The 20,990-nt window shown below is 64.6% G+C and overlaps 1 protein-coding gene across 2 annotated transcripts in view; it reads right to left on the bottom strand.

Moving 5' to 3' along the window:
• Nucleotides 1-20,990, bottom strand: part of SHANK3 (SH3 and multiple ankyrin repeat domains 3) — a 410,126-nt gene that overhangs the window by 369,239 nt on the left and 19,897 nt on the right. For both annotated transcript variants that reach the window (XM_065860718.2, XM_065860710.2), the window contains one exon: nucleotides 10,342-10,671. In XM_065860718.2, coding sequence (XP_065716790.1) covers nucleotides 10,342-10,596 — 255 coding nt within the window. In that variant the 5' untranslated portion in view covers nucleotides 10,597-10,671. The remainder of the gene's footprint in view (nucleotides 1-10,341; nucleotides 10,672-20,990) is intronic.

Below are 20,990 nucleotides of genomic sequence, written 5' to 3' on the forward strand. Positions count from 1 at the left end.
CACAGTGCACTGTACACACTGCTCACCCTGCTCACAGTGCACTGTACACACTGCTCACAGTGCACTGTACCCACTGCTCACCCTGCTCACAGTGCACTGTACCCACTGCTCACAGTGCACTGTACCCACTGCTCACCCTGCTCACAGTGCACTGTACACACTGCTCACCCTGCTCACAGTGCACTGTACCCACTGCTCACAGTGCACTGTACCCACTGCTCACCCTGCTCACAGTGCACTGTACCCACTGCTCACCCTGCTCACAGTGCACTGTACGCACTGCTCACAGTGCACTGTACCCACTGCTCACCCTGCTCACAGTGCACTGTACACACTGCTCACAGTGCACTGTACCCACTGCTCACCCTGCTCACAGTGCACTGTACACACTGCTCACCCTGCTCACAGTGCACTGTACACACTGCTCACAGTGCACTGTACCCACTGCTCACAGTGCCTGTACGCACTGCTCACCCTGCTCACAGTGCACTGTACCCACTGCTCACAGTGCACTGTACCCACTGCTCACCCTGCTCACAGTGCACTGTACGCACTGCTCACCATGCTCACAGTGCACTGTACACACTGCTCACAGTGCACTGTACACACTGCTCACCCTGCTCACAGTGCACTGTACACACTGCTCACAGTGCACTGTACCCACTGCTCACAGTGCCTGTACGCACTGCTCACCCTGCTCACAGTGCACTGTACCCACTGCTCACAGTGCACTGTACCCACTGCTCACCCTGCTCACAGTGCACTGTACGCACTGCTCACCATGCTCACAGTGCACTGTACACACTGCTCACAGTGCACTGTACCCACTGCTCACCCTGCTCACAGTGCACTGTACACACTGCTCACCCTGCTCACAGTGCACTATACGCACTGCTCACAGTGCACTGTACCCACTGCTCACAGTGCACTGTACACACTGCTCACCCTGCTCACAGTGCACTATACGCACTGTTCACCCTGCTCACAGTGCACTGTACACACTGCTCACCATGTTCACAGCACACTGCTCACCCTGCTCACCATGCTCACAGCGCACTGCTCACCCTGCTCACCATGCTCACAGCGCACTGCTCACCCTGCTCACAGCGCACTGCTCACCCTGCCCACCGGCGCTGTTTGCACAGCCCACGGAGCAGGATTGCTCCCCAGATTCCGCCCTGCAGTGCTCTGACACACACCAGGGCAGCTGGGAGCGCCTGGTCCAGCAGCAAGCGTTGGATCCTGTGGGAGATGATCCTGGAGCCCGTGGAGCCGGCTCGCCAGCCGCTGTCTGTGGGCGGCTGCTGACCAGAGCGTGCGGCTCCGCTCCTGGGAGCTCCGCACCCGCAGCCCTCAATCACCCCAGCACATCCTGCTGCTCAGACACCATGCCACCGACCAAGTGATTTTTCCTCCTTTGATACAAGAGCAGCTCCTCATATTTCCCTGTGCAGCAGCAGCTGATGGCGAGGAGGGATTCTGTGCAACTGAGTGCTCCCCCGTGCTGATTCATATCAACATATAGCATATACAGGGCAGATCCCCCCAAAGCCTGCGTGTGAACGACACCAGCGCTGGTGCCGGGGGGGCCTGCAGAAGCCCCAGTGCTGCCCCAGCCCTGCCACAGGACCCACAAACCCTCGCCAGCTCTGCCACACGGACCCAGAACCCTCCCCTGCTCTGCCACATGGACTCACGAACCCTCCCCAGTTCTGCCACATGGACCCACGAACCCTCCCCTGCTCTGCCACATGGACCCACAAACCCTGCCCTGTTCTGCCACAGGACCCACGAACCCTGCCCAGCTCTGCCACAGGACCCACGAACCCTGCCCAGCTCTGCCACAGGACCCACGAACCCTCCCCAGCTCTGCCACAGGACCCACGAACCCTGCCCAGCTCTGCCACAGGACCCACGAACCCTGCCCAGCTCTGTCAGTACCTGAGGCCGTCCCAGGAGCAACGCAGATTTGGGACAGCAGTTTACGTGAGTATACGGGACAGCAGATTTTCGCTATGATTTTTACTCTTGGGTTTTTAACCCACAACAAATGTCAAGAATAGCTTCATTCATCCTCCCCACATCAATTGCTTCCTGAGCTCAGCATTTCTGCCTGCTGAGCTGTCCACAGTCAGCACCATGCTACGCAGCACACGGCACCTGCACCACCGTGCAGAACGTGGTTGGGCTCGATGATCCCGAGGGCCTCCTCCAACCAAAACGATTCTATGGGTAAAGCTCTGTGTGGCTGCTGGTGTGAGTGACCGCAGTTCGCCCCAAGCGAGCGGCTGTGCTGCCAAGGGCTGCAGTGTCCACCCAGCCGCTGCGCACGCTGCTGAGCGGCTGCTGAGCCCACACGGGCACACGGCTGCGCCCCTGCACACACCCCCCAGCTGACATCCCCCGTGCCACCGGCAGTCCCAGGGGACGGGGACACCGCAGCGGAGCACGAGGCACGCCTGCCTCAGCATGGTGTGCCCACCCGCGCTTCCTACATCCCCGTCTCTTCCCTGCTTTTATTCTGGAGAAAGGAGACAATGCAGCAGGCAGCGTGTTTTACACAAGGGGCCCCTTATTTACAGACGCAACAGCCGCCCTTCGCAAACTGCCCGGGCAGAACCGGAGTCCCCTCTGCAGCACCGGAGCCCCGTCCCCATCCCCACCGCGCGTCCCCACCGCAGCACAGCGAGTTCAAACCAACCCCAAACAAACAGTGGCCGCACAGCCCGTCTGCCCATGGTCAGTCCCCACCTGCCTCCCCACGGCCAGCCCTGCCTCCCCATGGCTAGTCCTGTCTCCCCAGTCATTCCTGTCTCCCCATGGCCAGTCCTGCCTCCCCACGGTCGTTCCTGCCTCCCCACGGCCGTTCCTGTCTCCCCATGGCCAGTCCTGCCTCCCCACGGCCAGCCCTGCCTCCCCACGGCCGTTCCTGTCTCCCCATGGCCGTTCCTGCCTCCCCACGGCCAGCCCTGCCTCCCCACGGCCGTTCCTGCCTCCCCACGGCCGTTCCTGCCTCCCCACGGCCAGCCCTGCCTCCCCACGGCCGTTCCTGCCTCCCCACGGCCGTTCCTGCCTCCCCACGGCCGTTCCTGCCTCCCCACGGGCAGCCCTGGCTAAGCACAAGTTCAGGAAAACTTTGCCTATCTCTCTTTCACAATAGGGAAGTTTATTTCTGTTTCCCTGGGCTTAGGAGAAGAATCAACGCTTTGTGCACCGGTTTTCAGGCTTTTCTCTCATTTGCATTACGGAGATAACAAGCCAGAAAAGATTAACCTGGAGTACGGGGTGACTGAGAGGCAGGATAAGGGCAGAGCCTTCGCAGCCACAGAGGAGCGAGCACCCCATCCCACAGCAAAGGAGGCCCTGGCCCCAGCGGGGACCCCAAACGCCCCGTCTTACAAAATCCTGATAAAAGACGCTTATTGAGAGACCCTGTCTGGGCCTGTTCGGCTGGCAAGGTGATTGTTTCCTGCAGTGGGAGACGGCGGCTCCGCTCGGCACTGCCCGCTCTGCCGGCGCCGGGGAGCAGAGCCCGCGCTGGGCATCGCCCTGCAGCCGCGGCCACACGGCTCCCGCAGACCTACGGACACACGGCTCCCGCAGACCTACGGACACACGGCTCCCGCAGACCTACGGACACGGCTCCCGCAGCCCTACGGACACGGCTCCCGCAGCCCTACGGACACGGCTCCCGCAGACCTACGGACACGGCTCCCGCAGACCTACGGGGACACGGCTCCCGCAGCCCTACGGACACGGCTCCCGCAGACCTACGGACACGGCTCCCGCAGACCTACGGGGACACGGCTCCCGCAGACCTACGGACACGGCTCCCGCAGCCCTACGGGGACACGGCTCCCGCAGCCCTACGGGGACACGGCTCCCGCAGCCCTACGGACACGGCTCCCGCAGCCCTACGGACACGGCTCCCGCAGACCTACGGGGACACGGCTCCCGCAGACCTACGGACACGGTTCCTGCAGACCAATGGACACACGGCTCCCGTAAACTGACGGTCTCTCTGGCTGGTGTCCTCATGCAGCCCAGACACTCCCGAACAGCTCCATCACACAAAACCCGTCCACAGCTCCATGCTTCTCCAACACCTTTCTGTGTCTCCTCCCAAAGCAGCCTCTGCCCCTCAAAGGGTGTCTTTGCTCTCAGTGTCATTCTGCCCCCCCACCCCAACCCCAGCTGTCCTTCTCCCTCCAGCCAGGCCACCACTGTGACCTGTCCTGACTCCACCTCGGGGCTCCGGGCAGTGGCCGCCCCCTGCACCCCCAAATCCCGCCTGCAGGAGCACAGTGCCCACCGCCTGGCGGGAGGAGCAGGAGCTGGGTCCCATCACGGTGCGTCCCCCGCGGGCTGGGCTGGGCTGGGCTGGTCCAGGCAGCTGCCAAGAGCTCAGTCCCCAAACACACGGGACGCTGCTGCCCAAACTTCACAAACTGCTGGTGACAAGGGAGGGGAGGAGGTGAGGACCCAAAACTGAAGCAACAAGACAGACCCATCTTGGGCCACGTTCCTCTCCCCAAGCACTGGGCTTGAGAGCCTCAGCTGCCACACAGGGAGCTCAGAGGGGAAAAGGGAACAGTAAATTCGGGGCACTATGAAAAATATCCAGCCAAGCAGTGAAGTCACCTGCCAGGGTCCGTGCAGGACAGGGGACCCTCCAGGGCCTCGTGTGGCTCCTGACCGCAGTCCCAGGCACTGCCCAGCACAGGGGCAGCAGCACGGGCCAAGCTCTGCGTGTCCCCCAGCCCCAGCCCCGGCCCAGGACAGCCCGCAGCCCCATGGCCTGCACCGCCAGCCCATGGCACAGGCTTTGGGAACGTGCAGCCCCATGGCCTGCACCGCCAGCCCATGGCACAGGCTTTGGGAACGTGCAGCCCCATGGCCTGCACCGCCAGCCCATGGCACAGGCTTTGGGAACGTGCAGCCCCATCACCTGCACCACCAGCCCATGGCACAGGCTTTGGGAACGTGCAGCCCCATCACCAGCACCGCCAGCCCATGGCACAGGCTTTGGGAACGTGCAGCCCCATCACCTGCACCACCAGCCCATGGCACAGCCTTTGGGAACGTGCAGCCCCATCACCTGCACCGCCAGCCCATGGCACAGGCTTTGGGAACGTGCAGCCCCATGGCCTGCACCACCAGCCCATGGCACAGGCTTTGGGAACGTGCAGCCCCATCCCCAGCACCGCCAGCCCATGGCACAGGCTTTGGGAACGTGCAGCCCCATCACCTGCACCACCAGCCCATGGCACAGGCTTTGGGAACGTGCAGCCCCATGGCCTGCACCACCAGCCCATGGCACAGGCTTTGGGAACGTGCAGCCCCATCACCTGCACCGCCAGCCCATGGCACAGGCTTTGGGAACGTGCAGCCCCATGGCCTGCACCACCAGCCCATGGCACAGGCTTTGGGAACGTGCAGCCCCATCACCAGCACCGCCAGCCCATGGCACAGGCTTTGGGAACGTGCAGCCCCATGGCCTGCACCACCAGCCCATGGCACAGGCTTTGGGAACGTGCAGCCCCATCACCTGCACCGCCAGCCCATGGCACAGGCTTTGGGAACGTGCAGCCCCATCACCTGCACCACCAGCCCATGGCACAGGCTTTGGGAACGTGCAGCCCCATCACCTGCAACACCAGACCATGGCACAGGCTTTGGGAACATGCAGCCCCATCACCTGCACCACCAGCCCATGGCACAGGCTTTGGGAACATGCAGCCCCATCACCTGCACCACCAGCCCATGGCACAGGCTTTGGGAACGTGCAGCCCCATCACCTGCACCGCCAGCCCATGGCACAGGCTTTGGGAACGTGCAGCCCCATCACCTGCACCTCCAGCCCATGGCACAGGCTTTGGGAACGTGCAGTCCCATCACCTGCACCACCAGCCCATGGCACAGGCTTTGGGAACGTGCAGCCCCATCACCTGCACCACCAGCCCATGGCACAGGCTTTGGGAACGTGCAGCCCCATCGCCAGCACCACCAGCCCATGGCACAGGCTTTGGGAACGTGCAGCCCCATCACCAGCACCTGCCCCGTCTCCACCTGTCCCTGCATCTCCTGCCCTGCCCCATCTCCACCTGTCCCTGCATCTCCTGCCCGGCTCCATCTCCCAGGGTCTGTGTGGGTACAGGGCAGCCCAGCCTCCCCCCCCTGAGCTCAGAGCTGGTGCACATTGCTCAGACTATTTAACCTGAGAGTGCTTGGCCCATCATTAGGATGTAAACGGCGAGTGCTGTGCCTGAAGAGACTGCCTTTCAGAGACAAGGTCACAGCCTGGGTGGCGATTTCTCCTAACAATGGAAACCACTAACAGTGAATTTGAAGGCTTTCAGTCGAATAAAGACAGTGGTGGAGAGCTGGAAAGGAATCTAAAAGAGGCTTGGAGACAACTCCAAGAGAGCTGGGAAACTCCACTTGAAAAATCAGCAGCCTCACAGTGTAAAACCCCACCTGGAGGCTCCAGCCCTGACAGAGACGTGAATAAACTGAACTTTGCCCAGCTGAAGTCCTGTTCTCTGAAACACCGGCAGCTAACGGAGTCTGTTACTGAAAGGGTACCTGTCCACCCTCTGCCTGAAGACCCCGAGACAACCCCCACCTTCAAGCAGAGCTTGTCATTTGTCATAGCAAAGCCCCCGGCACACCAGCCACGGGCTGCAGCTGCGGCCAGAGCAGAGCCCCAGGGGCACCCCTGGGAGGAGGGTCCGGGGTCCCCTCACACTGTGCAAGGCCAGGAGTCCAGCGAGCAACACCCCCTCGGTACACCAACCACCCCTTTGCCAGCACCACACAGACCATTAACGCAACAGCCTCCTGCGAGCACTGCCGCGTTCTGCCAGGGCTGTCCCTGCCGCCAGCCTGAGCGCTCTGCGGGCTGCTGACAGCAGGGAGAACGGCGCGGGGAGCAGCGCGGTGTCCGGCTGCCCCGGCACAGCCCGCAGGGAGAACGATGCGGGGAGCAGCGCGGTGTCCGGCTGCCCCGGCACAGCCCGCAGGGAGAACGATGCGGGGAGCAGCGCGGTGTCCGGCTGTCCCGGCACAGCCCGCAGGGAGAACGATGCGGGGAGCAGCGCGGTGTCCGGCTGCCCCGGCACAGCCCGCAGGGAGAACGGCGCGGGGAGCAGCGCGGTGTCCGGCTGCCCCGGCACAGCCCGCAGGGAGAACGATGCGGGGAGCAGCGCGGTGTCCGGCTGCCCCGGCACAGCCCGCAGGGAGAACGATGCGGGGAGCAGCGCGGTGTCCGGCTGCCCCGGCACAGCCCGCAGGGAGAACGGCGCGGGGAGCAGCGCGGTGTCCGGCTGTCCCGGCACAGCCCGCAGGGAGAACGATGCGGGAAGCAGCGCGGTGTCCGGCTGTCCCGGCACAGCCCGCAGGGAGAACGATGCGGGAAGCAGCGCGGTGTCCGGCTGCCCCGGCACAGCCCGCAGGGAGAACGGCGCGGGGAGCAGCGCGGTGTCCGGCTGCCCCGGCACAGCCTGCAGGGAGCAGAGGGTCTGACAGGGCAGCCTGGCACCGTCCTGTCTCCCACAGCTCCGGCAGGATGCACCGCAGGGCACTGCACCCACAGCTGCACCCTGCCCCTCTCTGCTGTGCCAGGGAGCAGGTGCACAGCCTCCAGCTCCCCCTGCACCCCGTGAGACCCCATGCACTGTCCCGGGGGCCGGGCAGCAGGGACAGGGCTGGCCAGGCAGCGCTGCCCGTCCACAGCGCCGTGCTCGGCCGCCGAGCTCACTACTCGCGCTGCAAACCAGAGCCCCGAGCCGTGACTGCAGTCAATTCCTCTGCGCAGCAGCCAGGCTGGCGGTGCGCAGCTTGCGCTTGCCAGGACGCGAGCGCCATGGTGCTCTCACCCATCCCCACCGCACCCCTGCCCACACCCCTGCACTGCCTGCGCCCCTGCCCGCACCCCTGCCCGCACCCCTGCCTGCACCCCTGCACTGCCTGCGCCCCTGCCCGCACCTCTGCCCGCACCCCTGCACTGCCTGCGCCCCTGCCCGCACCCCTGCCGCCGGCCACCTCGCCGCTGTCCCGGGGCAGCAACGCCACCAGCCCCCGGCAGCCCCCGGGGCTCCCCAAGGGCTCCTACTCTGCTGGCTCCCGCCCCAGCCCATGGAGGTTGCACCTGAAACATTTCCAGCTCTCTGATAAGCATCTGCCCACGGGGGAAGCAGATCTGGGAGGGAAATTCCTGCTTTACACATGCAGAGATGCTCTGCTTTGCACAAAGTGCCCGTTCCCTCCGCTGCCTCAGGGGATCTTCGGTCTGGCAAAGCCAGCTGCTTCACTCTGACCCTGGGACTGTGCCCTGGTTGCAGCGGAGGACTTGCGAGGAGGAAGAGGGTGGGAATCACAGCACACCATCACTGACTCCAGTGCCGCTGCTTCCTCCAGTGCCCACACACGCTCCCCAAACAAAGGCAGGAAGGGAGGTGCGGGAGGTGCGCAGCAAAGCAGAGCTGGATACCGGGCAATGTGCGGAGCAAGGGCCCTCACTGACAGCCCTCAGGCCCTGCCCCGTCCTGCACCTCACAACGGGGTCTGGGGCGAGGGCCAGGGCAGGATGAGACCTGTGCCTGTGCATCAGCTCAGGGATGGGTTTGCGCAGGGATGACAGGAGGACCTGATGGGGCTACTACGGCAATGAAGGGAAAGAGCAGACTCTGTGTCTCCGAGAGCACTGCTCACGACCCAAGCAGCGCCTGCGGTAGGAGCGAGCGGCTGTAAAGCCCTTTCTGCAGCGCAAGGTCAGTCCTGGCTAGAGCAGAGCATCTGTCCAATTCTTCGACAGCAAAGGCAGCGCTGCCTCTCCTGCCTCTGCCGCTCCCCAGCGCTTGGCAGCGCAGCCTGCAGAGCCGTGCCTGCGAGCGTGCCAGCACCCCAGCCCGGCGCTCAGCCCCGGCCCCAGCGCCTGCACGCTCCCGTCAGCTCTCTGGTCCCAGCCGCTACCCCTCCATCGCCGAGCAGGACCGCACACCAGCGTCTCTCCCCACCCGAGAAGTGTGCCCTCGCTTCCTGTGGTCCCCTGCACGCGAGCAATGCTCTGCTCTGCCCAGGTCTCTGCCTCCTCACCTCTCCCCACCCCTCAGCCCTCTCCTGCCTGCAACACCCACTCCAGGAGCACAGGCTCCCTGTGCCTCGTAACCCACACATCCCTAATGCTCCAGCTCTAACGAGCACTCTTTATCAGCCCCTCAGTGAACTTTTGCCTTGCACTGACCAAGCTCAGTCTCCAAGCACTCGCCCTCCCCGAGCAGCCAGCATCCCAGGTGACCCTCAGCACTGCCCCGGTCTGTAACAGCCACCCACACACTCCACGCTTCACCGCGCTCTGCCACACACCTGCTGTGCCCGGGATAACCAGGCACCGTGCCACCCCCTGCCCCTCTGTGCCACACGTCACGGCCACCCCGGCCAACACACCATGAAGCCCGTGACTCCGTGACTCCTGTGTCACGGCTCGGCTCCCGGCAGGTCACACCTGCATGTCCTGCCTGCGGCACGGTGGCCCAGCACAGCACAGCACAGCCCAGCACAGCGCACCGCACCGCACTGCCGTCCAGAGCAGCAGTGCACCCTACGCACCCAAACTGCTGCACTGCACCCGGGCCTGACACCCGGCACCTGCTGCGGTCACATCGGCACCCACGCACAACCCACGCACAGTACACGCACCCCCGCACCCGGCTCGGCACAGCCCTGCTGCCCGCAAGCAGAGCAGCCTCAGCTCCCGGCGCTGCGGCTCCGGGCTCCCGCAGCCCGGCCCCGCCGGTACCGGAGCCAGCGCTGGAGCGGTACCGGTGCTGGAGCCTCCCGAGCTGCGCCCGCTCCCCGCGCCCAGCTCCGCCGCCCCCGCGCTCGGAGCGCAGCCGGTCCCGGGCCGGTGCGGACCCACGGCGGCGGGAGCGGCCCCGAGCTGCGGCCGCCCCGGGACCCCGGAGCGCCCCGAAAGGCAGCGCTGCAGCCGCGGCTGCCCGGCCCGCTCCGCCCGCCTCCGCGCCGGGCTCTGCGGAAAGGGGAGCGGGGCGGTGGGGAGCGGGGCTATGGGGAGCCGGGGAGGGGGCTATGGGAAGCCTGGCACCGGGGAGCAGGGCATTGGGGAGCGGGGCACCGGGGAACGGGGCTATGGGGAGCGGAGCACCGGGGAGTGGGGCTATGGGGAACGGGGCTCTGGGGAGCGGGGCAATAGAGCGCGGGGCAGCAGCGCGCCGTCCTGCCGGGGCCGTGTCCGGCCGCCCCCCGCCCGCGGCGGTGCGAAGTTTGGCGGGGGGTGCCGGGCCGGCAGCTGTCGCGGCGCGGGTCGGGGCGGGCACTCACCGTCTGCTGGAGGTCGGGGATGCCGATGCGGACGACGATGGCGCCGGGCGCGGGCTCCTCCATGCGCGCCGGGGCCGCCAGCTTGGGGGAGCGGGGCCCGCCGGGGCCCCGGGCCGGGTCGAGCCGCGTCTCCTCCCGCAGGCCGGCTCCCGGCTCCCCGGCGGCGGCGCGGGGCTGTCGTTCCGGCGGCGGCGGCTGCTCTGGCGGCGGCGACTCCGGGCTCTCATGTTTGCTGCCGGCGGGGCTCAGAGGCATGCTCCGTGCGGCGCGGCGGGGCGGCCGGCGCCGGCTCCGGCACCGGGGGCCGCGCTCACAGCCCGCCCGGGGGCCCTGCGGGGTGAGGAGAAGCGGTGAGCGCTGGGACCCTCCCCCGGCAGGGGCCAGGGACCCCCACCCTGCATGTGGGCAGCTCTGAAGGGACCTCGCGGGATCTCACCCCCCCGGCAGGGGCCAGGGACCCCCACCCTGCACATGGGCAGCTCTGAAGGGACCCCGCGGGATCTCACCCCCCCGGCAGGGGCCAGGGACCCCCACCCTGCACATGGGCAGCTCTGAAGGGACCCCGCGGGATCTCACCCCCCCGGCAGGGGCCAGGGACCCCCACCCTGCACACGGGCAGCTCTGAAGGGACCCCGCGGGATCTCACCCCCCCGGCAGGGGCCAGGGACCCCCACCCTGCACACGGGCAGCTCTGAAGGGACCCCGCGGGATCTCACCCCCCCGGCAGGGGCCAGGGACCCCCACCCTGCACACGGGCAGCTCTGAAGGGACCCGCGGGATCTCACCCCCCCGGCAGGGGCCAGGGACCCCCACCCTGCACATGGGCAGCTCTGAAGGGACCCGCGGGATCTCACCCCCCCGGCAGGGGCCAGGGACCCCCACCCTGCACATGGGCAGCTCTGAAGGGACCTCGCGGGATCTCACCCCCCCGGCAGGGGCCAGGGACCCCCACCCTGCACATGGGCAGCTCTGAAGGGACCCCGCGGGATCTCACCCCCCCGACAGGGATGGGACCCCCACCCTGCACATGGGCAGCTCTGAAGGGACCCGCGGGATCTCACCCCCCCCGGCAGGGGCCAGGGACCCCCACCCTGCACATGGGCAGCTCTGAAGGGACCCCGCGGGATCTCACCCCCCCGGCAGGGATGGGACCCCCACCCTGCACATGGGCAGCTCTGAAGGGACCCGTGGGATCTCACCCCCCCGACAGGGATGGGACCCCCACCCTGCACATGGGCAGCTCTGAAGGGACCCGCGGGATCTCACCCCCCCGGCAGGAATGGGACCCCCACAGGGCGCACGGGCACCGTGCAGGGGGACCCCGGCAGAGGATGCCCAACCTCCGCTCGGGGACCTGGTGGGGAGCTCCGGCCAGGGCCCAGTGCAGGACCCCACACTCCACCTAGGCCAGCCCCGCAGGGACCTCATACAGGACCCCTGACTGCCCCCTGCAGAGAACCCCCTCAGGACCCCCCAGGAACCCCCACCGAACCACACAGGAACCTGGCAGAGGCAGCCCCAAGGGGTTCCCCACGGCAGGGACCCTGTGGGGACACCCTCCACACAGGGATGCTCAGGTTGGGGGCCTTGCAGAGGACCAACCCCACCCTACATGGGAATCCCCAAGCCAGGGACCTCACAGAGAAGCCACACACCATGCAGGGATCCTCACAAGAGCCCCGCTATCGCCCCCCAGCAAGGGCCAACTGCAAGCCCTCCCCACCCCACAGTGGGCACAGCCCCCATTGCAGTGTTTCCCACCAACAACCCCAGGGGATCCTTCCATGTCCTGGCAGAGGGACGGGGCAGCAAAGCATGGACCTGCGCTGGGCTCACCCATTGGGCACAGCAGCCCCAGAGCCTCTGCCCCCCAGGGGTGCACCGCATGCACCAGAGCCAGCATAGAGGGGCTGGACAGGGTGCTCTGCAGCAAAGGACAGGTTGTCCCAGCTTCTGGGGCCTGCTCTGCTCCTTCAATCAACTGCCTTCTTCCTTCGATCAACTGCCTTCTCTGCACACCACCACAAGTGCCTGCAGCTCATCCCAGTGGCCTCGTCCTCCATCTGCAACCAGGGTCCTCCATCTCCACATCGACACCAGCATATCTGGAGGGGCTGCCTGGCTCCTTCCCCATCTGCCAGAGGACCCCCGATGGAGGCAGACATCAGCAGGACACGTAGGCGTGATTCGGGGCTCAGCACCCTGCCTGTGTCTGGGTTTTACAGGGCGAGGTCTTGGTTCTGGCCCCGTCAGCTGTTCACCATGCAGTAGCCGCAGCGCTGCCACCGTGGGTCCCACAGCCCCTGCTCACAGGCGGTCAGCACCCAGCGCCCCCGTGCACCGCCGCGCACAGCCGGGCCGGCCCAGGCTGCAGGAACAGCTCCACCAGGCTCCGGGAACACCCCCACGCGCCTGGGGCTGCCTGCCAGGGGCCTCCCCAGCCCGCTCCTGCTGGGACAACACAAAGCAGCAGTGCCCTTGTGCCAGGGTTTTGGGAGCGGGATGGTGGCTGACCCGTGTTCCTGCCCCAGACCTGCCTCAGGGCGAAGCCACGTGTGCACACACTGCAGTGGTGGCAGGCACGGCCACCACTGGCTCCAGCACAGAGTGGAGACACAAGCAGCGGCCACCACAGGCTGCTATTTCTGCAGTGCCCCTGCCAGCGAGGGCTAATTAGAGCCAGGAGGTCCCTGCCTGCTCAGCGGGTCAAGCCCCCGCTCCCAGGCAGGGCCAGGCCAGCGATTGCCCTTCCAAGAGCAGATGGACCGCTGGGCTGAGCCCCGCAGGACTGTGCATGGGGCTGTGTCCGGTCCATCACTGGCTGGGAGTCAAGGCTTTAATCGGCGTGACAATCCTGAAACAGAAATAGCCCCCAAACCACTGAGAGCTGGATAGATTTACGGTATGGCCTGGATCTGTCCAGGAAATGAGTAATGGCTCTTCCTTCGGCCCTCCCAGCCTGAGGCCGAGGGACTGCACACGGCACCGGTGAGAGCCAGAGCGTGCCAGGGCGGCCAGCCCCACGCAACCCTCCCGGCTGGAGCTCATCTGCTGCAAGTGCCCGCACCGAGCACAGGCGAGACAGGCGGGGAGGCCGTATGCACAGAACAGGCGCTCAGGGTCGGGGGAGTCTAACGGGTCCTGGAGCACGAGCACTGCAATCCGTGGCACTAGCCCCAAAACGGAGATTGTGGCCTGATCATGACAAACAATGAGATCAGCCCAGGAGCACCCCGCTGGTCCCTGGGCTCCTCTCCTTCAATCCGCACACGCACCCCTCTGCTGGAGAGCCGCAGGTCCCCTCTGCTGCTGCTCCACGGATGCAAGGAGCAGGGTCAGTCCCCCTGCGCCTGGGACTCAGTGCCACCCGGCGCGGGTCAGCATTTGTGCCCGGGCACGACTCGGTGCCGGGAGAGTTTCAGTCATCTCCAGCCAGCCCCTTCCTAAGGCACGCCAAAACATTCTTGCCCAGCAGTAACGAAAGCCAAAGCCATGGCTTTCCAGGGTGCCCGTCCCCCTGCAGCGCTCCTGTGCCTCCCAGTCTGAGACCAGGTCTGGGAGATGATACCAGTGCATTGGAAAGGCTCCCGCTCCATGGGGCACACGTTGTGCCCCATCCTGTGTCAATCCCGCTCCATGGGGCACACGTTGTGCCCCATCCTGTGTCAATCCCGCTCCATGGGCACACGTTGTGCCCCATCCTGTGTCAATCCTGCTCCATGGGCACACGTTGTGCCCCATCCTGTGTCAATCCCGCTCCATGGGGCACACGTTGTGCCCCATCCTGTGTCAATCCTGCTCCATGGGCACACGTTGTGCCCCATCCTGTGTCAATCCTGCTCCATGGGCACACGTTGTGCCCCATCCTGTGTCAATCCCGCTCCATGGGCACACGTTGTGCCCCATCCTGTGTCAATCCTGCTCCATGGGCACACGTTGTGCCCCATCCTGTGTCAATCCCGCTCCATGGGCACACGTTGTGCCCAATCCTGTGTCAATCCCGCTCCATGGGGCACACGTTGTGCCCCATCCTGTGTCAATCCTGCTCCATGGGCACACGTTGTGCCCCATCCTGTGTCAATCCTGCTCCATGGGCACACGTTGTGCCCCATCCTGTGTCAATCCCGCTCCATGGGGCACACGTTGTGCCCCATCCTGTGTCAATCCTGCTCCATGGGGCACACGTTGTGCCCCATCCTGTGTCAATCCTGCTCCATGGGCACACGTTGTGCCCCATCCTGTGTCAATCCTGCTCCATGGGCACACGTTGTGCCCCATCCTGTGTCAATCCCGCTCCATGGGCACACGTTGTGCCCCATCCTGTGTCAATCCTGCTCCATGGGCACACGTCGTGCCCCATCCTGTGTCAATCCTGCTCCATGGGGCACACGTTGTGCCCCATCCTGTGTCAATCCTGCTCCATGGGCACATGTTGTGCCCCATCCTGTGTCAATCCCGCTCCATGGGGCACACGTTGTGCCCCATCCTGTGTCAATCCTGCTCCATGGGCACACGTTGTGCCCCATCCTGTGTCAATCCTGCTCCATGGGCACACGTTGTGCCCCATCCTGTGTCAATCCTGCTCCATGGGCACACGTCGTGCCCCATCCTGTGTCAATCCTGCTCCATGGGCACATGTTGTGCCCCATCCTGTGTCAATCCCGCTCCATGGGGCACACGTTGTGCCCCATCCTGTGTCAATCCTGCTCCATGGGCACACGTTGTGCCCCATCCTGTGTCAATCCTGCTCCATGGGCACACGTTGTGCCCCATCCTGTGTCAATCCCGCTCCATGGGGCACACGTTGTGCCCCATCCTGTGTCAATCCTGCTCCATGGGCACACGTCGTGCCCCATCCTGTGTCAATCCTGCTCCATGGGCACATGTTGTGCCCCATCCTGTGTCAATCCTGCTCCATGGGGCACACGTCGTGCCCCATCCTGTGTCAATCCTGCTCCATGGGCACACGTTGTGCCCCATCCTGTGTCAATCCTGCTCCATGGGGCACACGTCGTGCCCCATCCTGTGTCAATCCTGCTCCATGGGCACACGTTGTGCCCCATCCTGTGTCAATCCTGCTCCATGGGCACACGTTGTGCCCCATCCTGTGTCAATCCTGCTCCATGGGCACACGTTGTGCCCCATCCTGTGTCAATCCCGCTCCATGGGGCACACGTTGTGCCCCATCCTGTGTCAATCCTGCTCCATGGGCACACGTCGTGCCCCATCCTGTGTCAATCCTGCTCCATGGGCACATGTTGTGCCCCATCCTGTGTCAATCCTGCTCCATGGGGCACACGTCGTGCCCCATCCTGTGTCAATCCTGCTCCATGGGGCACACGTTGTGCCCCATCCTGTGTCAATCCTGCTCCATGGGGCACACGTCGTGCCCCATCCTGTGTCAATCCTGCTCCATGGGCACACGTTGTGCCCCATCCTGTGTCAATCCTGCTCCATGGGGCACACGTCGTGCCCCATCCTGTGTCAATCCTGCTCCATGGGGCACACGTCGTGCCCCATCCTGTGTCAATCCTGCTCCATGGGCACACGTTGTGCCCCATCCTGTGTCAATCCTGCTCCATGGGCACACGTTGTGCCCCATCCTGTGTCAATCCCGCTCCATGGGGCACACGTTGTGCCCCATCCTGTGTCAATCCCGCTCCATGGGGCACACGTTGTGCCCCATCCTGTGTCAATCCTGCTCCATGGGCACACGTTGTGCCCCATCCTGTGTCAATCCTGCTCCATGGGCACACGTTGTGCCCCATCCTGTGTCAATCCCGCTCCATGGGGCACACGTTGTGCCCCATCCTGTGTCAATCCTGCTCCATGGGCACACGTTGTGCCCCATCCTGTGTCAATCCCGCTCCATGGGGCACACGTTGTGCCCCATCCTGTGTCAATCCTGCTCCATGGGCACACGTCGTGCCCCATCCTGTGTCAATCCTGCTCCATGGGCACACGTTGTGCCCCATCCTGTGTCAATCCTGCTCCATGGGGCACACGTCGTGCCCCATCCTGCAGCCATGCAGGTCCCAGGCAGAGCCGCATCAGAAGTGCAGCTCTGCGCACGTGCTGGCAGCTCCAGGTGACAGGACCCAGGCTTTGAGCAGAAAAGGCCGCCCAGCAAGAGCCAGGGCTGCGGGGAACAGGCCGGGCTCTGCAGCTTTGAGTCAGGGACACCAGGGACGAGGTGGAGCTGGTGAGGGGAAGAAGTGGGTGAAATGACCGTGAGTCACAAACAGCCAAGGAGTCGCTGGCTGAGGTGTCTCACGGCACAAAAGACAAAGGAGTTAAGAGTGGTCAGGAAGGGAGATGCCAAAAATACCTGTCAAAGGGCCAGAGAGGGGAGCATGGAAAGTCTGACCTGGGAAGCCAGCAGCTGCGGCCTGACATGGCAGAGTCACACCGAGCGGCTCGGCAACGGGGAGAAACCTGCAGCCGGCCCAGAGGAACCTTCACAGAGCTGGTGGGACCCGGGAGCTGCAGCCGGCCCAGAGGAACCTTCACAGAGCTGGTGGGACCCGGGAGCTGCAGCCGGCCCAGAGGAACCTTCACAGAGCTGGTGGGACCCGGGAGCTGCAGCCGGCCCAGAGGAACCTTCACAGAGCTGCTGGGACCCGGGAGCTGCAGCCGGCCCAGAGGAACCTTCACAGAGCTGCTGGGACCCGGGAGCTGCAGCTGGCCCAGAGGAACACTTCGGGTGCACCAGCTCTGCACGAAGGCCCAGGGGAAGCACGCTGAGCCCTGCCCGTCCCCTCCCCAGAGCCGTGTCGGTCCTGGAGGCAGGGAAACCGCCTCCCTGACAGCGGGCGCTGTGCTGCACGAGACCCCCGCACGCTACAGCGTTCCCCCGAACACGCGCGCTGCAGAGGGGCCGGGTCCCACCTGCTGCCCTCCTGCCCTCCGCACACGGGGGTTCAAGCGACAGCAATGCCACAGCTGTCCCCTCCTGCTGCTTCAGCCAGATCCCGCCCTGCGGTGACAAACCGGGCCCTGCGGTGACAAACCCAGCCCTACGGTGACAAACCGGGCCCTGCGGTGACAAACCCGGCCCTACGCTGACAAACCGGGCCCTGCGGTGACAAACCCGGCCCTGCGGTGACAAACCCGGCCCTACGGTGACAAACCGGGCCCTGCGGTGACAAACCCGGCCCTGTGGTGACAAACCGGGCCCTGCGGTGACAAACCCGGCCCTGCGGTGACAAACCCGGCCCTGCGGTGACAAACCCGGCCCTACGGTGACAAACCGGGCCCTGCGGTGACAAACCCGGCCCTGCGGTGACAAACCAGGCACGGCAGGCTCTGCCCCAACCAGCCCTGCAGGGGCAGAGGTGGCCCCGGCTCCAGGCTTCTCAGGGACAACGTCCCTGCGGCTGAGCCCTGCCCGCGGTCCACTGCCCGCCGTTCTGTTCAACTAGCGCTGCTCAGCGGTTTTAGTTCTTTCACTCTTTTTCTGTCTCGTTATTTCACTAGGGGGAGAAACTAAATGCTGCACATCATAATCGTCAGGATTATCCTTGCTTTTTTCCCCAACCTTCTGGTACCTCGTTAGTTCCCAATAACGTTTAAGACACATCTGTGAATGGTTCAAAAAACATGCTGGCCACCCCCAAACTCCACTATAGACTTGCAGAGTCATTCACATTCATTTTCTTTTATTAAATCAACTTCTCTGCTGAGGAAAAAAAAATCACTTATCTTGAAAAAAGATACAAGTTGAGTATCTTAGAAATTATAATCCAATGAGTCTTATCCTAACACCAGGAGATACTAATGAAAAATTATCAGAGAGAGTCACAAAGCCTTCCAAGGGGGTTTCATGGTGACAGGAACCCATCAGTAGCACTTCCATCAGAGAAAGTCGCGCCTCGCTAGTCCAGAGAGTTCCCTGCACGTGCCACCAGGAGCACCAAAGGGAAACCCCGAGCACAGCAGTCTAGTTGGATTTGCAAATACCCTTTGCAAGAGCCCTCACAAGAGGCTGTAAAGCCCGGTGACCTTTACCTCTTAACTGTGAGAAACCGTGTTCCCCGGTGGCCTGTCCCACTCTCCACCGTTCCCACTGTCACTGCACCTGCCCTGCCACCCCTCACATCATCCCCCGCCACGCTGCTCAACCCTGCTCCGGCGCCTTCCCAATTCTCTATCGGGGCTCCGGGTGCCCCAGGTTAGGGGCAACGCAGACCCACGGCCATCGCTGTGTGACACTGAGCGGCTTTCCTGTGGAGGGGAGGCTGGGAGAACCCCGGGAAGGCGCAGTGCCGGCCCTGCTGCTGGGAGCTGCAGCGCTGCGACGGGCAACGTCTGGAGAACACGGCAGCCCCAGGTGTGGTACGAGCAGGAGGAAGCGGAACCGCTCCGGGGCGGGGAGCCGGCACCTGCACAGGGAGGGGAGCTCCGGCACTCCGGCCGTGGCAGAGCGAGGAGCCAAAGGGGTGCCAGGCTGCGGCGGCTGCCGGTGTCAGCACCAGGCCCTGCGGCCGGGCCGAGACCCAGCGCTGTGCGCTCAGGTTGCCCTGGGCGCCCTCAGGGACAGGGCTGCTGGCACCCGGGTGACACGTCTGAAATCCTCGCTCCAAACTCCTTCCGCCAGGTCTCTCTCACCCTCTCTCCTCTTCCTGGAAAGCTGCTTCAGACCCTTCTTTGCAGTGACAGTTAGGAATGGCCTAATTTCTAGCCCACACATTCATGGCTAGTTCACCCCACTCTTGCGTCAGCATTGTCTGTCAGCCTGTGCAGCTCTCCCCCTTTGTTTATGTGTTTGTATACATATCACAGGCAGCAATTGGATCCCCACTCAGACTTCACTTTGCAGGCTGAACAAGAGCCATCCACGCGGTCTCCTCCTGCACGGCAGGTCCCGGCGCCAGGGCCGCTCGGGAGGGGCCTCGGCCACAGGGACCAGCCGCAGGTTGGACTCACACTTAGGGACACAAACGAACACACTTGCAAAGGAGTGCGGCGCACGGCTCGTGCCTTTCCAGGCTTCAGAGTCCCTGCCACCCAGAACGCGCATCGCAGGGAGGTCTCAGCCCTGCCCCAGCGCAGTCCCGCGGGTTCCAGCAGTCCCGCGGGTTCCAGCAGTCCCATGGGTCGCAGCAGTCCCATGGGTCGCAGCAGTCCCATGGGTCGCAGCAGTCCCGCGGGTTGCAGCAGTCCCATGGGTTGCAGCAGTCCCGCGGGTTGCAGCAGTCCCGCGGGTTGCAGCAGTCCCGCGGGTTGCAGCAGTCCCATGGGTTGCAGCAGTCCCGCGGGTTGCAGCAGTCCCGCGGGTTGCAGCAGTCCCATGGGTTGCAGCAGTCCCACGGGTTGCAGCAGTCCCATGGGTTGCAGCAGTCCCCTGGATCGCAGCAGTCCCATGGGTTGCAGCAGTCCCATGGGTTGCAGCAGTCCCGCGGGTTGCAGCAGTCCCACGGGTTGCAGCAGTCCCACGGGTTGCAGCAGTCCCCTGGATCGCAGCAGTCCCATGGGTCGCAGCAGTCCCATGGGTTGCAGCAGTCCCGCGGGTTCCAGCAGTCCCATGGGTTGCAGCAGTCCCGCGGGTTCCAGCAGTCCCATGGGTTGCAGCAGTCCCATGGGTTCCAGCAGTCCCATGGGTTGCAGCAGTCCCATGGGTTGCAGCAGTCCCATGGGTTGCAGCAGTCCCCTGGATCGCAGCAGTCCCATGGGTCGCAGCAGTCCCATGGGTTGCAGCAGTCCCGCGGGTTCCAGCAGTCCCATGGGTTGCAGCAGTCCCATGGGTTGCAGCAGTCCCCTGGATTGCAGCAGTCTGCTAGGGAGCACTGGAACAAAACAAGGATACCTGTGGCTGACACCTCAACAGCAACCGTCCTTCCAGAATCAAGGGAGATCTCACAAGTGTTGGCATGGGGGCAAAGCAGAACTGCACACCTCCTGCATCTTCCTCAGCAGGGGCTGTTGGCCGCCCCCTGTATCATGGCCACCAGCAGCTGAGTGCGTTATTCTGCATGCAGCCACACTGTTCAAACTCCAAGCACCAGACTACTACAGCAAGCACTGCAGCCTGCCCGGGGCTGGCAGATTTCCCTATCTGAATCGGGCTAAACTCCCTGCCCTCTCCAGCGCCTGTCTCCCCATGTACAGCCACCCTCACGGCCACCCTCACAGCCACCTTCACGGTCACCTTCACGGCCACCCTCACGGCCACCCCCATAGCCACCCTCACGTCCAGCCTGCTGGGGCTGCCTGGGGCTGCTCCTGCCGCTCACATGCCCGGTGGCTCCGTGACTCTGGAACGGCCCGGCCCTCTGAGGAGCAGGGTGCCCCGGGACACGGCAGCGTGGGAGCGCCCGGCTCAGTGCACCCCAGGTGTGTCTGCACAGCACGGGCTGGCGCTCTGGGCACGGCACCCGAGGCTGCAGGTGGCTGCTCTCTAGCTCTCTGGCTGCACCAGATCCCTGTGCCTCACGGGGGCTGTGGGCGCACACAGCAGTGGCGACCAGGGAGACCCACGGTCCTGCTCGGGTGTCGCTGCTGGGGCGGGTGTGGAGAGCGGCACGTGGGGCTGTCACTGCTGGGATCACCGCAAACGGCCCCACGCGCTGGGGCTGTTTGTGGCAAAACGAGCTGCTGGGGCACTGCCTCTGCCTCTCTGCTAGGGAAAGGACCCACTAGGACAGACTTCA

Source organism: Patagioenas fasciata, chromosome 1, assembly GCF_037038585.1.
Source record: "Patagioenas fasciata isolate bPatFas1 chromosome 1, bPatFas1.hap1, whole genome shotgun sequence".
Classification (NCBI taxonomy): Eukaryota; Metazoa; Chordata; class Aves; order Columbiformes; family Columbidae; genus Patagioenas; species Patagioenas fasciata.